Source organism: Acinonyx jubatus, chromosome E1 (assembly GCF_027475565.1).
Source record: "Acinonyx jubatus isolate Ajub_Pintada_27869175 chromosome E1, VMU_Ajub_asm_v1.0, whole genome shotgun sequence".
NCBI classification, from domain to species: Eukaryota; Metazoa; Chordata; class Mammalia; order Carnivora; family Felidae; genus Acinonyx; species Acinonyx jubatus.
This window is the reverse complement of record NC_069397.1, coordinates 288,815-305,531: the sequence shown is the minus strand read 5'-3', so window position 1 is coordinate 305,531 and position 16,717 is coordinate 288,815. Positions and strand designations below refer to the sequence as shown.

Genomic DNA, 16,717 nt, shown 5'->3' with positions numbered 1-16,717 from the left:
GCTGTGGGCAGAGACGCTGTTTGGGAGACACTGATGTACGTGTCCTTCAGGCAGACCTGCCCACCCAGCACTCAAGTGCCTGGTCCCGGGTGCCGTCTCCCTTTTTGTCCCTGGGTGTCCGCTCTCTGAGGCCTTCTTCCCCGTCACGCAGCAGGTGCCTGAGGGCCAGCCGGGAGTGAGCCGGTCTCCACGTCCGGGGTCTGGAACGTGTCTCCTGTTCACTTTGCTGCTTCTGGCGACAAGGCCCATCCCCACCCCCACCCCCACCCCCACGAAGCCTGGCAGTGCGTCACCGATGAGTGTTCTCTGGCTCCTCTTGTCGCCTACGGTACATGGTGGTCGGGACCGGAACCCAGTCCTCCACCTGGATTACGCTGATAGTGACATCATTTGAAAATTGGATTTTTAAAAGTCACATCCAAATCCATGACTTGTATTTTCTAAAAACGGAAATATTACTGTCCAAGAACTTGACCCAGACTTTATTTCACTTTTTAAAAAATGATGGTGAAACCCATGTAACTTTGCCCTGTTAGCAGTTTTTACATATGTTTCAGTGTTCCTTGTATGCGCACTGTTGTACGGCGGGCCCTCTAGGGCTTCTTCATCCTGCGTCACTGGAAGTCACTGGAGGTCCGCGCTCCCTGGAGGACAACTCTCTGGTCCCCCCAGCCCTGGCCCTGGCGGCCACTGTTCTGCTGTGTGTGTCTAGGAGTTTGACTGCCGTGATGCCCTCTTGTTACTGGAACCATGGAGTACTTGTCTCTCTCTTTTTTTTTAATTTATTTTTATTTTTATTTTTTTTTAAGTTTTATTTATTTTTGAGACAGAGAGAGACAGAGCATGAACGGGGGAGGGGCAGAGAGAGAGGGAGGCACAGAATCGGAAGCAGGCTCCAGGCTCTGAGCCATCAGCCCAGAGCCCGATGCGGGGCTCGAACTCACGGACCGTGAGATCGTGACCTGAGCCGAAGTCGGACGCTTAACCGACTGAGCCACCCAGGCGCCCCCGTACTTGTCTCTTTATGTCGCTTCTCCTTGGTGGTTATGCCTTGTCCTCTGTGAAGACCTCAGTGGCCTTCCCTGTCTGCCGGGTTCAGGTGCGTGACGGGAGGGAGAGAGGCAGCGGGGAGAAGCGAGTCCTCCAGCCCGAGAAGCAGCGTGGCCGCGTTCTGCGCCACCAGACGGGAAGAGCCAGTCCTTGTGTTCCGTGCTAGGGCTGGTGGGATTGTTGTAGTTCTCTGGTGCTGTTACAAATCGTCTCAAATTTTGTGGCTTCAAACAACATTCGCCATCTCCTAGCTTCTAGAGCGCGGGGATCTGAGTGTGACTTAGCTGGGCCTTCTGGCCCCGGGTCCCTCACGGTACTGCAGGCAAGGTGCTGGTGTGGCACCGCGCTTGCCCGGAACCTCACCCGTGGCGGGTGGACCTGCCTCCAGGTTCACTCAGGTGGTTGCTGCAGGGTTCTGTTCCTCACTGGCCGTCGGATGGAGCCCTCCCTCAGGTTCTCTGCCACGGGGACCTCTCCGTGGGTCTGCTCGCGCTGTGGTGGTGGCTTCGTGGGAGGGAACGGGTGAGGGTAGGGGCAGGTGCGCTGGGTGTAGAGCGTGGGTGGTTGCCCTCCACCAAAAGAGGTGAATTGCTCAAGTTAGTTAGTCCCTTTCCTGGGGTTACCCGCGTCCAGTGACAGGTTGGGGTGAGGGCTCGGAACACTGGCTCTCTTCTTTCGGTTTGGGAGTTCTCCAAGAGGCTGTTCCGGTGCGAGATTGACTAAGGCCTTCGTTCCACCCGCGTGCTGCCCTGTTCGTTCGTTTCTGCTTCTGCTTAATCCCGTTTCTTTCACTCTTGTGTTTGGAAGCACTTCTCCGTAAACCTCGTACAAATAAATCCCTGCCTCCGAACCCATCTCCTAGGGGTCCTGACGCACGACTCTGGGCGTTGCACAACCCAGCACGATGCAGGAGCCCGGCTGCCTTCGCGTGGCCGCAGGCGTGCGTGTGTGGGTCCAGAGTCCTTTCTCACCGGTAGGCATCTGTGCGGCTCTGTGAATGATGCATTCTGTCTCCCCACTGCTTACTGAGACCGCATCTGGCGTAAGTGATCACCCCAAGCGGACCACATTCAGGTCATTGAAGGACCAGCCCCCACATCTCACCCAGGGCTTCTGAAAATGAAGGCTTCTGCCATGGTGAGCCGTTCTGGGATCTCTTGGGTTGCGGTATGGTGGCCCGATCTACTACAGGGGCTCCTGTACACTGTTGCACTGTGGCACACTGCTCCAGGGCACTCTCGTTGTTGCAGGCGGTCTGTAGCAACCTTTGTTAACTGTGGTGGGGGGAGACCAGGCCATCTCCAGTAAGTCCGAAAACAGAAGATAGAAGTATGAGAAACAAAACCACTACAGAACAAGATAAAGCAGAATAACAAGGTAGAGAAGTGTTTATTAGGCACAAAAAACACACCTGGAGAAGGAAAAATCAGTAAATCTGACTGTCAAAACTGAAAACTTAAATATTATGATAAGACAAAACTGTGGGCTGGAAAGAGATCGCTCTATATTCTGATCTTCAGGATTTGATCTAGCACCTACACCAGCTTGTGCAAATCCGCAAGAAAAACAGCACCAAGGAAAAGGATTTGCATAAATAATAAACACGAGCGGGAAGCAAGCTAGTTGTCATGCATGTGGAACATACCTGAAGTTGTAATCAGAAATACAGAGCTACAGGGAGATGACGTTTCATCAATCAGGTTGTCAAAAATCAAACTGTCTGAGAGACGCAAGTGTTGGTAAGGGTTTGGGGACACGGTGTACTTGAATGCCGGCACGAGTGAAGTTGTGTCAGCACTGGGGAACAAGTTGGTAGTATCTAGTTGGGTTGGAGAAAGTCTGGGACGTGTGTACAAGGAGACCTGAAGGTAAGGCACAGCGCTGTGGGTGATTTTTAAAAGGCCCGTCAGCAAGGATTGATCAGTTAGGGTTGATACACTGGAACGTTATCCAGCAACTAACTGTGCACTATAGACACATGGTGAAATCTCAGAGATGGTCTTGAGTAGGAAAAGCAATTTGCAGAAACATCGAGTGTGGCGCTGCTCCCGTGAGTTAGCACAGACACTGTCCGTTCACAGCTGTGCGGCAGAGGGAGAGCTTTTTTAAAGCAGAGACTTGAAGAAATACGTTAAAAGTCGTAACATTCTCAGTGGTACTTCACTTTGGGAAGGAAGAGGGGGCTGGGAAGCAGAAGCCTATGCCTTTCCCCCTAACCGTCTGTTTCCAGGCACGTTTGGCTCATCTTCTGTCCTCCCCACAGTAAACTAAACCGATGACACAGCCACATCCACAGGCTTAGTATAGTTTTGCATCTTGATCTCTGTGTCGTTGGACACCGTTGGTCATACCTCTGGTAGGGTCTTCTTCCTCGCCCGTGCGTGCCACGGCTCTGTCGCCGTCCCTCCTCAGCCTGCTGCTTGCCTGCCTGCCTGCCTCTTTATCGCTGTCCTCCTCCCTCCTCCCTCCTCCCTCCTGTCCCCAAACGTCAGGGACAGAGTCTGCAACACAGAAGCCTGTCTCCCTTTCCGGTGGTGGCGCCCAGTTCTGTTCCCAGAGGTGACCACTGACAGTAGCTTAATCTTCAGAAATCCGACTGCCCCCGACACACCACGTGCACACGGTGATGTGTGTCTGCTCATGTAACACAAGCATACACATGGTGTATGATCTGCACTTTTTAAAAATCACATGGCCTTTTGATATTTTGTTAGTTCAGTGTGATTTATATGTATCAACATGATCATATAGATCAGCTTTCTTTTTAACAGTTGCTTATTGTTAAGGATTAAGATTTGTATCTTGAAATGAGAGGTAACACCAAGAACAGGTGACCCTGAGCTCATTTCAGTTCTTGTTAATGAATACTTGTTAGTTTTCTGCCATTTACAAAGGTGGTGCTCTCTTGGGAGGTGTTGGGATAAATGTAGAGCACCATAGGTGAATTATCCTGTTCATCTGGCCAGGCAGACACATGACTCATGTTGATTGTGGAGGACAGAGGTCAGCATAGGGCTCCTGCTGAGATCGGCGGTCTCCAGGGTGGAGACGAGGTGGGGGTAGGGGGGAGGCAGAAGGAAGAAACAGAAGCCCGAGGGCTGGTTGGTCCCAGGAGGAGAGCCAGGCGGTGGGAGTTGCTGCATCCTCAGAAAGGAAGGGGGTGTGGAAGGTCAGTAGTGCCACAGCACGAGAAGAAAGTGGCCCTGTGAGGGGTGCTGCTGTCTAGCAGGACACCGGGTGGCTGCCGGAGGAAGAGTGGGGCTGGGGGGACGTCAGGGCATCTGTGTGAACGGTAGTGGGAAACTTCCCGACACAGGCCATTTCCCTCATGGTCTGCTTTCAGTGAAGAGTGGCTGAGATTATTGGAACGTTTATTCCTGAGCGAGGAATTATTTTTATTACCTTCCTCAACATCAGAAGTGTTTGTTATTTGGAAGCACGCCTGTCTGATTCCTACTTCTTAGACTTTTTAAAAAATGATTTTTAATGTTTTATTTATTTTGAGAGAGGGAGAGAGAATGAGAGCGCATGCGTGCTTGCAGCAGGGAGGGGCAGAGAGAGAGAGAGAGAGAGAGAGAGAGAGAGAGAGAGAGAGAGAGAGAGAGGAAGAGGAAGAGGAAGAAAGAGAGAGAGAGAATCCCAAACAGGCTCCGCACCATCAGCACAGAGTCCCGCTTGGGGCTTGAACCCACGATCCATGAGATCTTGACCTGAGCTGAAACGAAGAGCCAGGTGCTCAACCAACTGAGCCACCCAGGTGCCCTGATTTGATTCTCATTTCAGAAATAAATAGAATGAGACAGTTATGTCTTTTGGAGGTGAACCATCTCCAGATTTGTAGGTTAAAAATCAGGAGTAATACTAAGTTTTGAGGTAAAAAACAGATGCTTTAGTGATTTCATAGAGACATACAATTGATATAATTTCAGTTAATATAAAACGTGTGTGATTTTAACAAGCAGATACAGTTTCAGTTGGAAGTGAAATTTGCTTATGGAATTGGCCCCATCTGTTTGGAGCGCCATCAGCAGACTTGCTTTTCTGTGCTGAGGCTTTTTGTCTCTTTAGAATACATTTTATTTAGGGGGGCGGGGAATACATTCTTCTGTTTCTGCTGAAGAAGTCTGTGCTGTTAAAGCTGGGCTCTCGTGAATGACCCGATTGCCTGATTTCAGGTGTTTACTGACTCAGAGCAGTCGGTCCCCCGTGGAGCCTTTTTCTTTTTAAAACCTTGCACAGAAACCATTTTTAAAGGATTCTTTCATGGTCTTGAAATTTCTTGGTCACATCCTAGGGGAACAATTACTGAATTTCTGCACCCAGGTCTCTGCCAGTTCTGAGGGATTAATTGGCCTGGGACTAAGTTGGGCGCGGTCTGGCCTTCGGAAAAACATTCTGATAACATCACCAAAAAATTATAATACCTGTTCTGTAACCACAAGTCTTGGTTTCAGTGACGTCTTTAGATTTTCCAGTACAACACGTGTGTCCGTTTGTGTGTCTGTGTGCTGGGGAGGGTGATCTACCCGTTTCGGGAGTGGCCTGCGGGAGGTGGTCTTGGTTAAGGCAATGAGCACAGGCGGGGCCGCGGGTGGGCCCACAGCAGAGCTTGGGTACGGTCAAACGTGGGTGATTGTGAGGTCAATCAATTCACTTGGGGCTTGAGAAGACACATGTCTGGTGTGACTTCGGTACATTTGGCTTCTTTGTTAGGGGTTTAAAATGACACCCTCGAATTTCCAGTCATCTTCCATTCAGGCTCTTCGTGCCCAGCACTGTGCTTGCCAGACAGCACAGGTCCACGGGTTTCTGGAGCAGCTGACCCGGTCCAGTAAGAATAGGTATTCTCCCTGCTCCCTCCCCTTGCCTCCCTGTGTACTCAGAGCACACAGCGACTGAAGGAAAGTCCAGTCATTAGACTTGTTTTTTTAAAACTTGAATCTGCTGTTTTTCTAACTTTATGAGCAGGAAGCCCTGCCCCTTATTAACTGTGTGACCTTGTCTCACTTTTCTCTATAAAATAGGGGAAACTCCTTCATCTGGTGATTACGAACATTGCACGAGATAGGTTTGTAAACTTGCTTGGCATGTAAGTGCTGGGTAAGATGGTTGTTTTCATTTAGATGTGGTTCTTCTAGGCTCACGGAGGGCATGGGCCTGGCAGAGACGAAATAACAGGAATGTGCCGTTGGGGGCAGCTTCACAGACAAAATGGGTTTGGATGGAACCTGCAGGGTTGGATCAAATTCAACAGGTTGAAAAGGGTGATGGTCTTAAGTTGTTTCTCTGAATATTCTTAAATATTCACAAATTTCCAAATCAATTGGCTTGAAAGTGGTTCTTCAGTGTTTGACTTCAGATGTAATTAATATAAGTTGAAAGACATTTGGGATCTATTGAAAACAATCTAAATTAGGGAAGTATACTACGACTTTCTACGCTGATGGAAAGAAATCTTCTGTGTCTGTACTGTCATCCAGTATGGTAGTCACTAGCCATATTGAGCACTTGAACTGAATTTTAAAATTTACTGTCATTTAAACTTGAAATAAAACGGCCATGTGCGGCTGCCATGTTGGAGGAGCACAAAAGTGAGCTTAAAATGAAATGAAGAATTCGTTTCCAAAGAAATAGAATACAAATAAAAATTTCTAATCAGTTAATTCTTTTGTGATTTGTAAATTCATCATGTGACGCTCTTTGCTTTGTTGTAGGGTCTCCAACTGAGAAACACGGCACTGTTTCCCTGCACTCTACCCACCTATCGCTGGACTTCTGTCGTAACAAGTTGGCAGACACTGGCTGGAAGTGGGCTGCGATAGAACATGCCAGTATCAGTGCTGACACAAGAGCCTAACAAGTGCCAACTTACAGATGATTACGCATTTTGAATTCTAATGAACTGTTTTAACCTTCAGGAAGAATTGTAAAGACCTGTACATAGCACAACATGATCCGGATAATATATATACTATTCATGTACATCCACAGATACACCTTGTACCAAATAATGCTTTCTTGTAGTAGAATAAGAATCGTGTAAATTCTAAAAGATTTTAGCAGGTTTTCTTTCCCTATTCATTGTTTCTTATCAGTTTTAAAAGACTCCTTAAAGCATGTCAGATGAAAAACAATTAGGATTACAAGTTTCCATTTAATTTCCTTTAAACCATTGAGGCTTCATTAAACTCTTTTCACTTACTAAACTTTTGTATCTTCTTTGTTTTGACACACTCCCCTTTGCTTTTATCTCTTCTATCTGCCAGAAAGTTTTCAAATCATTTAGTTCCAATACTGAAATACTTAATAAGCAACTACTTGATTTTTAATGATGACTTCAGAGGAGTAGTCATCACCAGGTGCTTTGTCCTTTTGTACCCTAGTTGTACCGTCTCTTGGGTTGGTTGTAGCAATAACATGTTTTGGCTGTTGAGAGCTCTTGAACTCAGTCATTATCCCTGAGAACTAAAAAGAGTCAGTTCAGAATCCAACTTAACTGAAATTTGCCCCACATGGTGCAGAAGTCTGGTTTGGTTTTGCTTTTGCCCCCCAGTTCCCTGCCGTTAAGGTCGGGTGGATTACGGTGTGCACTGCGCAGGCTTTCTGCGTCACTTGCGGGTTCGCGAGGACAGACGCTGTTGATCCCGTGTCCCCTTCTCCTGAGCCCTTCGTATTTCTTTGCCTCTACTCTTCTATACTGCAGGTTTTTTCTCACTTATTGTACAAAGAAATTGCGATGTATATTTTCATGTAATTTGATTTTGGAATTCTGTCACCTTATGTAGTGAGTTCTTCCAAAATACAATTTTTTTCCAATAATTGTCAAGTTGTTGGCTTTTATTGTATTGAATGAAGGTTATAATACTGAATGCCAGAGAAATGCAGTTTAGAAAAATCTCAGGTTGATTCCTTATGCAAACAGACTTATACTTGAAAATCCCATGGCCGTGGCAGTGGATGTATTGGGCTCTATCTAGGTTCTTATGTGGATCTCAAAGCACTACAGGGGTGTGAATGCTTTGCTGTTTGACATATAGCTTCTGTCACTGACATAGTGCACTTGGATTTTATTAATGTTTGAGCATAAGCATATTTCATATCATGTTTTCTAAAACAGCTTCAGGAAATGATGAAGTGAACGTGTGCAGTGTTAACGGCAGGCCCAGGTTCCTCTATGTTGGGTGTGAGGTTGGGATTGGGAAGTAGTAGTTGGCCTGTAAGAGACAGAACTCGAGACGGTACCAGATGGGACACAATTCTGTGAGAATTGGTGAGTCTCTGCTCTGTGGGGCTTGGAGAGACGCTTTGGCAGAGAGTGAAGGGATCCCTATGAGTAGCCCCATCCTCTGTGGACTCTGCAGGTCCTTTTTGAAGCAGAAGTAAAATGGTTGAGGATGTAGACACAGTAGAGAGTGATTTTTCTAAACACCTGTCCTCCACTCTGAAGCATTATAAAATCCTATACATGTGTAATTGCTGAGTGTGAAAATTGTTTGATTTGATTTACTGCAGCCAGTTTTCTTCGGGAACTTCATTTGGGACTCCCCCCCCCCCCCCCCCCAACTTCTAAAACTTGTTGCCCCAAAGTGCTGGTAGTGCACACGCACCTGGGATTTGAATGCAGTCCCTCTTACTCTTACATCAGAAACTGTCCACATGGTGGCTGCTTGTGGCAGAATGGAGTCTGAACTTTGCTCTCCCGTTGCTGTGATTCTGCTAGTGATCTGTCAAGTTAAAACCTGGGACTTGACTCTTCAGGGAGCGGCAAATGACCTAGTAACTCAGGGACAACTCTTACTGAACTTTAAGTGCCACTTAAATGCAGGTACCTTGGAGTAACCATGTGTGTTTTGGGGCTAGATCCTGGGGAGTCAAAGGGGGAGCCAGGAACGAGGGCCCCTCCCTTCCCGCTCTTTTCCACCTGGCGCCCTGGCGTGCTGCATGTGGACACGCAGGCCTGGGGGGGGGGGGGGTTGTGTGTGACTTCTCTGCCAGGGGCATCACCTGTGCCTTTCCCTGTGTTCATCTGACAGTGTGAACTTAACGCCTCCATATTTGATATTAAACCACTCTCAGGTGACACTGATCCAGGTGGCTTTTGCCCCACCAGTGCCTCATCACTAGTGTGAGGTGAGTCCTCTCTGTTCTAAGAAAAGGATTTTTCTCCCTAACTCTGTGCCAACTGTCAACGACATCTACACAGTCTTATGGGTTTTAGGACTGTTGGCTATTTCCTAAATTGATTCCAAGTTCTTGTAAAGGCTTCCAGATTTCAGTCTGTGCTCATACGGGATGTATGATCTCAGTGGCTTTCTGGCCTCCTTCTGTGAGTTTAAAATCCACGAGAGATTGGTTCCCTTGTCATTACGAGGCACTCTCTCTGTGAGGGTATTCCACTCGTTCTGTGATCACGTGGGTGTCCTGGTATCCTTAATGGCCTTCATTCTCGGTTGTGAAATTTTCTTTCATATGCTCACCACCCTCTACGAATCTGCACACTTGGGGTTGTGGTGCTTGTGGATCTATTTTTTGCCCGTCTGGTCTCCAGTTGGTGGAATTGCCTTCTTTGTACTGCCACTTCTCAGCATCTTCTGAAATCTGACATAATGTTGCGTCATTCCAGTTTTTTGTCGTTGTTGTTTTTTTTTTTTTTTTTTTTTTTTTAGTTCTGTAACTTGTTGATTGTATTTAACTATGTGAGTTCTGTTGTGATGTTTGCTGTATTGTAAAGCACCTCCATCGTGTGGTGGATGCTGTGTAAATCAATAAATGATCACTTAGAGGCTGTATCACGAGCTATTTTGGTTTTAGGATGCAGGTCTCAAAAGCAAGTTGTGGGATTCTTTCGAAACAGCACATGATACCAAAAGGTCCACAAGGGAATCTTGATAAAGGACTTTTAAAACTTCATTTAAAGAAGGAACCAGAGGGTGGGAAGTTGACTTCTGACCTGCTACAGTGGTCTTAAGATTTCCAGTACGGGGCCAAGCAGCATCCTTCACCAGTCAGGTACCTGCTGATGAAGGGCCTTGAATGAAATGAGCATGTGTTAGCGTGTTTCGGGGACTTTGTCTTTAGCCTGAAGCGGCTCTACCACAGACATAAGCTAGAAGGCGGGGAACCCAGACCTGAGCGTGGACCGGAAGAGCCCACGGGCACCACCTCAAGCCCACCACCTTCCCTCCTCCACACGGATGGGCGAACGTGGCCCCAGGTAGCACCAGGCTCACTTAGCAAGTTAGCGTAAAAGGGGCAAGACCGAGCACTTTTTCCCGCCCTTAAAAGGGTGTCCCTGTCTACCTTTCTACCCTGTGCCCTCACGTGGAGTTCACGTGGATTTACAGTGTGAGGTAGTGTTTGTGTTGATAAATGCTGCCGGTGGCTGCCAAGGCCGCCTCCTTGCGACCTGAGAAAAGAACAAGAAGCCAGATCTCTTAATGAGAGCTGAGTTAGAAACAAGAAGAAAATCCTCCTTGAAAGCAGTGCGGGGAAGGTTCGGGGTCATTTTCAGAGTTTAATTTTACTGATAAAAATTTTTTCTGGAGGACTGGAAGCCCCAACAGGGTTCAGTTTGCAGAGCAAATTATTTCCAGGATAAGCTACTTTTGGTTTTGCTCCGTTTCAGATGTGTGTAACCTGACTGCCAAGGTAGGGGTAACTTTTTTCTTTTTTGGTCTCCTTTAGTCTGCATGCCCCACTGAGCCATAGTGACATGATGAAAGAATTCCGCTTCCTGTTCACACAGGTGGAATAAATCAGGAGAAGGAAGAAGCTTTCACAAAAGGCAGCAGACACAGCTTAGACCTAGGCGCTGCTCAGAGAATCCTAGGCAAGACCCTTGATATTTCCCCCTTGCCGGCAGCATCCATTAGGAGGGAGCATGAGAGCGCTCCGTGTGCCCAGCAACACCTCGTTTGTTCCCAAGGAGCGCCAGAAACCGTATTCCTACTGGTGGAGCTTGCACTTTATGGCAGGCTGGTGTAAGGCGCATTCTCACAAGGGTCCTCCAAAGTAGTAGTTTCTCATGAGGAAAACGGGTTCGGATCAGCGTGGCAAGACTGCAGAGCGAGTACGTTTCCGGCGAGGATTCGGTTCCAGGGCCTTGCTTCCTCGCTTCTGTGCTGGGTGCTGCTCCCTCCCTAGCAGGTGGTTCTTCCTTCCCAAGGTCACCCGGGGGCGCACGTGTTGAGGCCCGCAGTGGAACCTAATTCGCTGGCCCACGGGTCCAGTGGTTCCCTCCCTTGCCCTCTCTACCAGGACCTGGCACCTCCTCCCCGGGAAGAGCCTGTGCCCTTGTGCCCTAGGCGGTCTGTGGTGACCCTTCTCGCACCTCGTGTTCCCCGTCCCGGACAGCTCCACGCCGAGTTCCTCCTTACCTGAGCAAAACCCGAGTCACATCTAAAGTGAACCATGTTCAGGCGCTCAGACATCTTGCCTGACCTTGCGAGCTGCCAGGAATCCTGTTGGCTGCTGGAGTTGTCTGATGCTTTGTTTCACAGGCTCTGTAGCTCAGGGGTTTCCAGCCAGTAGGAGTCCCCTTGGAGGACAAGGGCCCAGATCAGGTCAGAGATGGAGTCCTGGTACCAGCATCTCTAGGAGGAGGGCTCTTACCTCTGAGAGAAGGCTTGGTGAGGGCAGGTCATGGTCATGACAAGGAGGCAGACAAGCCCTTGAGTTGACTAGGCCCCTCAGGGGAGCTTTCATTCGCTGCAGGCATCTAGTCCAAGCAGGCGGTGGGCACAGATTTGTTTCTTCCTGCATGTGTGCTGCTCTCCCTGGTTTCCATCACGTTCTCAGGGGTTCGTGACCCTCCGGATGTCCTGTCCCCCTGTAGAAACTGCTGTAGGACCTGAGAGGGCAGCTTGCAGGGTCCTGCCCTGATCAACACAGCAGGTCAGTTGCAGAGCCCGATGTGAACCCGGTCCCCCTGACTGCTGGTGTAGCTCATGGCGGGAACGACTCCTCAAACATACCGAGCACCTGCTGCGTGTCACATGCCAGCGTGGTGCTGGTGGGACAAAGACACGTGGTCTGATGTAAAAGCAGGCACCGGCTGTGGCAGAGTCCCCAAGCACTTTTAGGTCATCGGTAGGGCACTCAAAGCAGACGAGCTTGGCAGGCCACACTCACGACCTGCCGTGCGGCACCTCTAAACCACTGTTGACAGACTAGGAGGCTCTGAGCCATGGCAGCTCAGTAGCCTGGCAAATTCTCCCCTGCCCACGTGCCCACCCCAGCTGGACATCATGTCCCTGAGCACACCACTGCCCTGACACATTCGCCCTCTCCCCTTCTATCCCCTGGGGACCTCAGCCAGAACTCCTCCCCCTTCCTCAGAACCCGAACCCTGGGACGGTGTGGACTCCACATTGCTCCTCTGCCAACCTACAGATGCTAACCCTCCGTAGCACTCAGGCTTCTCCCCCTTCGGACGCTCCCCCTCTGCTGTTCTGACCCCTCCTCTAACCCACGCTTCTTCCTCAGCTCTTGTCCCCGGTCACCACTTCCCCTGCAGTCCTGGATGCTTCTAGGAATGGGGACCATCAGCCTTCCTTGGATTCTCCTCTGTATGACAGTCTGTTTAGAAGGGTCTCCTGCTGTCTGCTTGCCATAGCCTTTAGCCCTCTCTCCTGCTGCTGGTCACCCCATGTTCCCTGAAGGCTTTGGTTCCTTGGCTCCCTACCTGTCCATCCCGATACTGAATCTGGCCGGCTTCCCGGCTTCTCGCTTTCACTGCGCTGGCGGGTTCCACGCCCCGTCCTGGGCCGTGTCAAGCCCCAGCACTACTGAACATAGGAGTCCAGTTTGCCACCCCAACAACAAGGCCCACCCGGGGCCTCGATATGGCCGAGACCCAGGTTTCAGGTTTCGTGACCCCTACTACACCAGCCCCTGCGGTCTGCACCTGAGTTGCCTTTGCAACGCACTCCCCGCCTGTGTGGCAGGAGACCTCGGGCACCGGGGAACACGGTCATCTGCACTCTCAGCGCCTGCAGCCAGGCGGGGTTCTGCTCGGAGGGTGCCCGTCCACACGCACAGGAGACACGCGGGGCAGCCCCTCTGGCCCGACGCCTCTCCCAGATCTCTCGGCTCTCTCCGGTCCCGTGCCACCAACGGGTGTCATCGAGCGGCGTCCTGATGTCTCTCCGCCTCTTCCGTCCGTCTGCCTGCACGCTTGTCCTTGGTCCCAGGGGTTTACCCGAGTAAGCCCCTGCCCCGGGGTCCGCGGTGGGGTCCGCACGGAGGCCTGGGTGTGGTGCGCGGTGGGGTCCAGAGTGAGCTCCGCGGTGGGGCCGGGGTGGGGTTCACGGTGGGGTCCGCGGTGGGGACCGCGGTAAGGTCCGGGGTGAGATCCGAGGTGAGGTCCAGAGTGAGCTCCTCGGTGTGGTCCGCGGTGGGATCCGGGGTGGAATCTGGGGTGCGGTCCGCGGTGGGGTCTGCAGTGGGGTACGGGGTGCAGTTCTGTGTGGGATCCGGTGTGGGGTGCGCGGTGGGGTCCAGGTGCAGTCCGCGGTGGGGTCTGGCGTGGGATCCGGGGTGCGGTCCGGGGTAAGGTCCGCAGTGGTGTCCGGTGTGGGGTCCGGGGTGGGGTCCGCGGTGGTGTTCGGGGTGGGGTCTGGGATGCGGTCCGCGGTGTGGTCCAGAATGCGGTCCGGTGTGGGGTCCGTGTGGTGTCTGGGGTCCGGGGTGGGATCCGGTGTGCGGTCCGGGGTGAGGTCTGCGGTGGGGTCTGGGGTGGGATCTGGGGTGCGGTCCACCGTGGTGTCCGGTATGGGGTCCGGGGTGGGGTCCGCGGTGGGGTGCGGGGTGGGGTCCGCGGCGCAGTGCGCAGAGGGTCTTCTGAACTCCGTCCGCGGTGGGGTCCGTATCGAGTCCCTGGCCCGGTTCCCGCCTCCTCTCCCGCAGCCTCGGCCCCTGCCCGTCGCCAACGCGCCGCGAGACCACAGAGTCACGCTCCCGACCGCCTCCCCGCCAGGTTTCTCCAAGGAGCAGGGTCCGCTCGCCGTGTGCATCCCGTCCAGGGCTCTGCCTGGGCCGCGGCCACGGTCGGCTGCCGGCGCGCACCCGCGCCTCGAAGGCGTGAGGAGCGGAGAGGCCTCCGCCCGCCGGCCGCCGCCCGCCCGCGCTCCCTCCGCCCTCCCGCTTCCCCAGACTCTCGCGAGACCCGCGGCCTCGGGTCCGCGCCGCCCCGCTTGCGCGGCGCACTTCTCGCGAGGCTGCAGCAGGGCCGGCCCGACATGGCGGAAGGTAGGGTGTGTGGGGGGCGGCGCGGGAAGGCGCGCAGCGGTGGCGGCGCTGCAGGCCGGGGCGACGGGGCCTTGCGCGGGCCTGCCGGCCGGCCGTGCTCGCAGGGGCGCGGCGGGGCTCGCGGGCCGTCCTGCCCCGCCTGTGTGAGAGCCGCGGAAGGGCTGGCGGGTGGGCGTCCTGAGCGCGGCTGCTGAGGCGACGCCCCTCGGGCGCCCCCCACCCCGCGGGCCGCGGCGGCTGCCGGGCGGGGGCCGGGCGGGGCGCGGCGGGCGGCCCTAGGGACTCGCCGCGCCGGCGGGGACGTCAGCTTCTCGGGAAACCGAAACTGCTGTCCTGGCACGTCCCGCATCCGGCCGGGCTGGGCTCGGTGCGCCGGCCGGGAGGCTGCCCCCAGGTGGCGGAGGGGCCGGCCAAGGTCACGCCGCGCGGACCTCCGCCCTGTCGCCTGTCCTCGGGTCCTTCCCTTCTCCTGGTGCGCGCTTTAGGGCGCTGCAGGCCGGCGATGGGGCCTCTCTGGCGCTGCCTCCCTGAGCCGAGCAGAATCGGAGCCCTCCTTGTCAAAACCGGGTCGTGCAGGTGCAGGTGCGGGGCGAGAGGCCAAGATGGGCCCCGTCGCTTCGCCCATTAGCCTCATTGTCGGAGGAAAATGCTCCTTTTGTGCTTAACGCTTATTGAGTGACCGCGGTGTGCTGGTCCTGAGCTGAGCTTTGTCTGAATCCATCTTTCCTTGGATCTTAAAATTGGGCGGCGCATGGCAGTTTGCAGGCTTTTCTCATTTTGGACTAGACTTGCGCACAACCTTGTGAAGGAGGGCTGCGTGTGTGTTACTTACACTTCGTAGACAGACTGGGGCCAAAGCTGTGGAGACGGCCGGGACTGGCACCCGGCTTTTGCCTTGGGTCTTTACCATGTTCGAGGTAGTAACTCGAGGCGAATATCGAAGGCAGAAGAGGCATAAAAAGCAGAAAGAGAGTGCAGGTATCCCACGAAGCTGGTTTTTGGGTAAATCACAGGATGTTGGGCGCAGGCAGCCAGTGGAATGGAAGGGCAGGATAGACGGCAGGAGGAAGGCCTTGAGTGGGTGCTTCTGTGCTGGAAGAGAAGTGGGGAGTGTCGGGGAGCACGTTACCAGGACTGAAGTGTGCGGCTGCAGGCTTAGCACTCAGCAGGTTTGCTGAGCACCTGCTCTCCTGTGCAGTCAGGTTCCAGCCACAGGGATCTCCTGCAGGCTGAGTGTGACGATCGGTCGTCTTGCAGGCGCGTTGAGGGTCATTTAGCTAGCGGAGGATGCACCTGACCCAAAACGTCCTTTCAGGGTTACATTGGCAAAGAGATCATGGGTAGGTAAGAAGCATAGGCATGGGGTTCTGACTTACAGTTTTTCTTGTGTTCCAGTTTGTTCTGGTTTCAGCTTCTGGCAAACAATGTTGCAAAACTTCAGCTAGGAAGAATGAGTGAAGCATTCTAGTCCAGTTAGCCCCTTGACCTGAAGGTGTGTGTTATGTGGAGGAGGGCAAGTGTAGCTAGAAAGGGCTTCTCCTTGTGTATTGTTGTTTAATGCTGCTTGTATCTTAATCAGAATTTGTCAGAACTGTCCACGCTTGTTCTGAAATACTCATTTAAATGTAAACAAATAGCAAAAATCTCTGTAACAGGTGGATTATCTGTGAGCACATCCTATGGGAACTTCCTGACAGTGGGTTTTGTTGGTGCTGCGAGTGTGTGAACACGCGGGAGATGGGGCCTCGGAATAGTAAACAGAACCTGGAGGGACGGAGCACACGCTTTTCTTGCAGTGTGACTCTTTGAGAAACCAGCCTTTTTCCCTTCCGTCTGTCCGCGGGTATTGGTTTGACCAGAAATATTTAGCTAAAATCTGTCCTGAAACTGGTTTCCATTTCCGCTCTACGCGTGTAGCTGTAGTGCTGATTTAAACTTGCTTCGTCACTCAAACAAGTCCTTCCGGCTTTGCTTTTTCTCCTTGATTGTGCTTACTCACAGCCTCCTTTTACAGCTTCCAGTGTTCCCTTTAAAACATCAGTCGGATCCCATCTCTTTCACTCCTCTCCATACACCTGCCCTGCACACCCCCTCTCCACTCCCGTGGCTCTCCATGATCTTAAAATACATTCCGGAGCCTTCCAGTGCCTGTTCCGGCAAGGTCTGCCCCGGTTAGTAGAGCAGCCTCGTTCCCCGCGTCTTCTCAGCCACCGTGCTCCAGCCATGCCAACCCTCGCTGTTGTTTGTGCGTTCCCAGCATGCTTCTGCGTCTCCCATCTTTGTCCTTGTGGCCCCCACGGCCTGGCACGGTCTCTCAGTTTCTGCACACAGCTAACTGATCTATTTGGGTGTCTGTTCGGTTCTCACCTCTTTGGAGATCTTCCTTAGTTATTTTTTAAATTGCTTTACTAGAATATAA

General features: G+C 52.3%; 3 protein-coding genes across 6 annotated transcripts in view; 2 read left to right on the top strand and 1 right to left on the bottom strand.

The window, feature by feature from the left end:
- UBE2G1 (ubiquitin conjugating enzyme E2 G1) overlaps window positions 1-9,839 on the top strand; it is a 108,559-nt gene extending 98,720 nt beyond the window's left edge. For both annotated transcript variants that reach the window (XM_027047481.2, XM_027047482.2), the window contains one exon: window positions 6,765-9,839. In XM_027047481.2, coding sequence (XP_026903282.1) covers window positions 6,765-6,872 — 108 coding nt within the window. In that variant the 3' untranslated portion in view covers window positions 6,873-9,839. The remainder of the gene's footprint in view (window positions 1-6,764) is intronic.
- A 3,516-nt stretch (window positions 9,840-13,355) lies between these two features.
- LOC128313526 (putative uncharacterized protein DDB_G0290521) lies at window positions 13,356-14,063 on the bottom strand. The gene has a single exon (XM_053212635.1). It carries the CDS (start codon window positions 14,061-14,063, stop codon window positions 13,356-13,358), a length of 708 nt encoding a protein of 235 aa, XP_053068610.1.
- A 128-nt stretch (window positions 14,064-14,191) lies between these two features.
- The window catches only part of ANKFY1 (ankyrin repeat and FYVE domain containing 1), a 71,997-nt gene continuing 69,471 nt past the window's right edge, over window positions 14,192-16,717 (top strand). For 2 of the 3 annotated variants that reach the window (XR_008294051.1, XM_027047522.2), the window contains exon 1: window positions 14,910-15,276. Coding sequence is in view for 2 of the 3 variants with exons in the window: in XM_027047522.2 (XP_026903323.1) it covers window positions 15,207-15,276 (70 nt within the window). In the remaining variant the exon portion in view is untranslated. Of the gene's footprint in view, window positions 14,299-14,909; window positions 15,277-16,717 lie in introns of those variants that run through there. The other variant, XM_027047523.2, reaches the window with a different exon arrangement.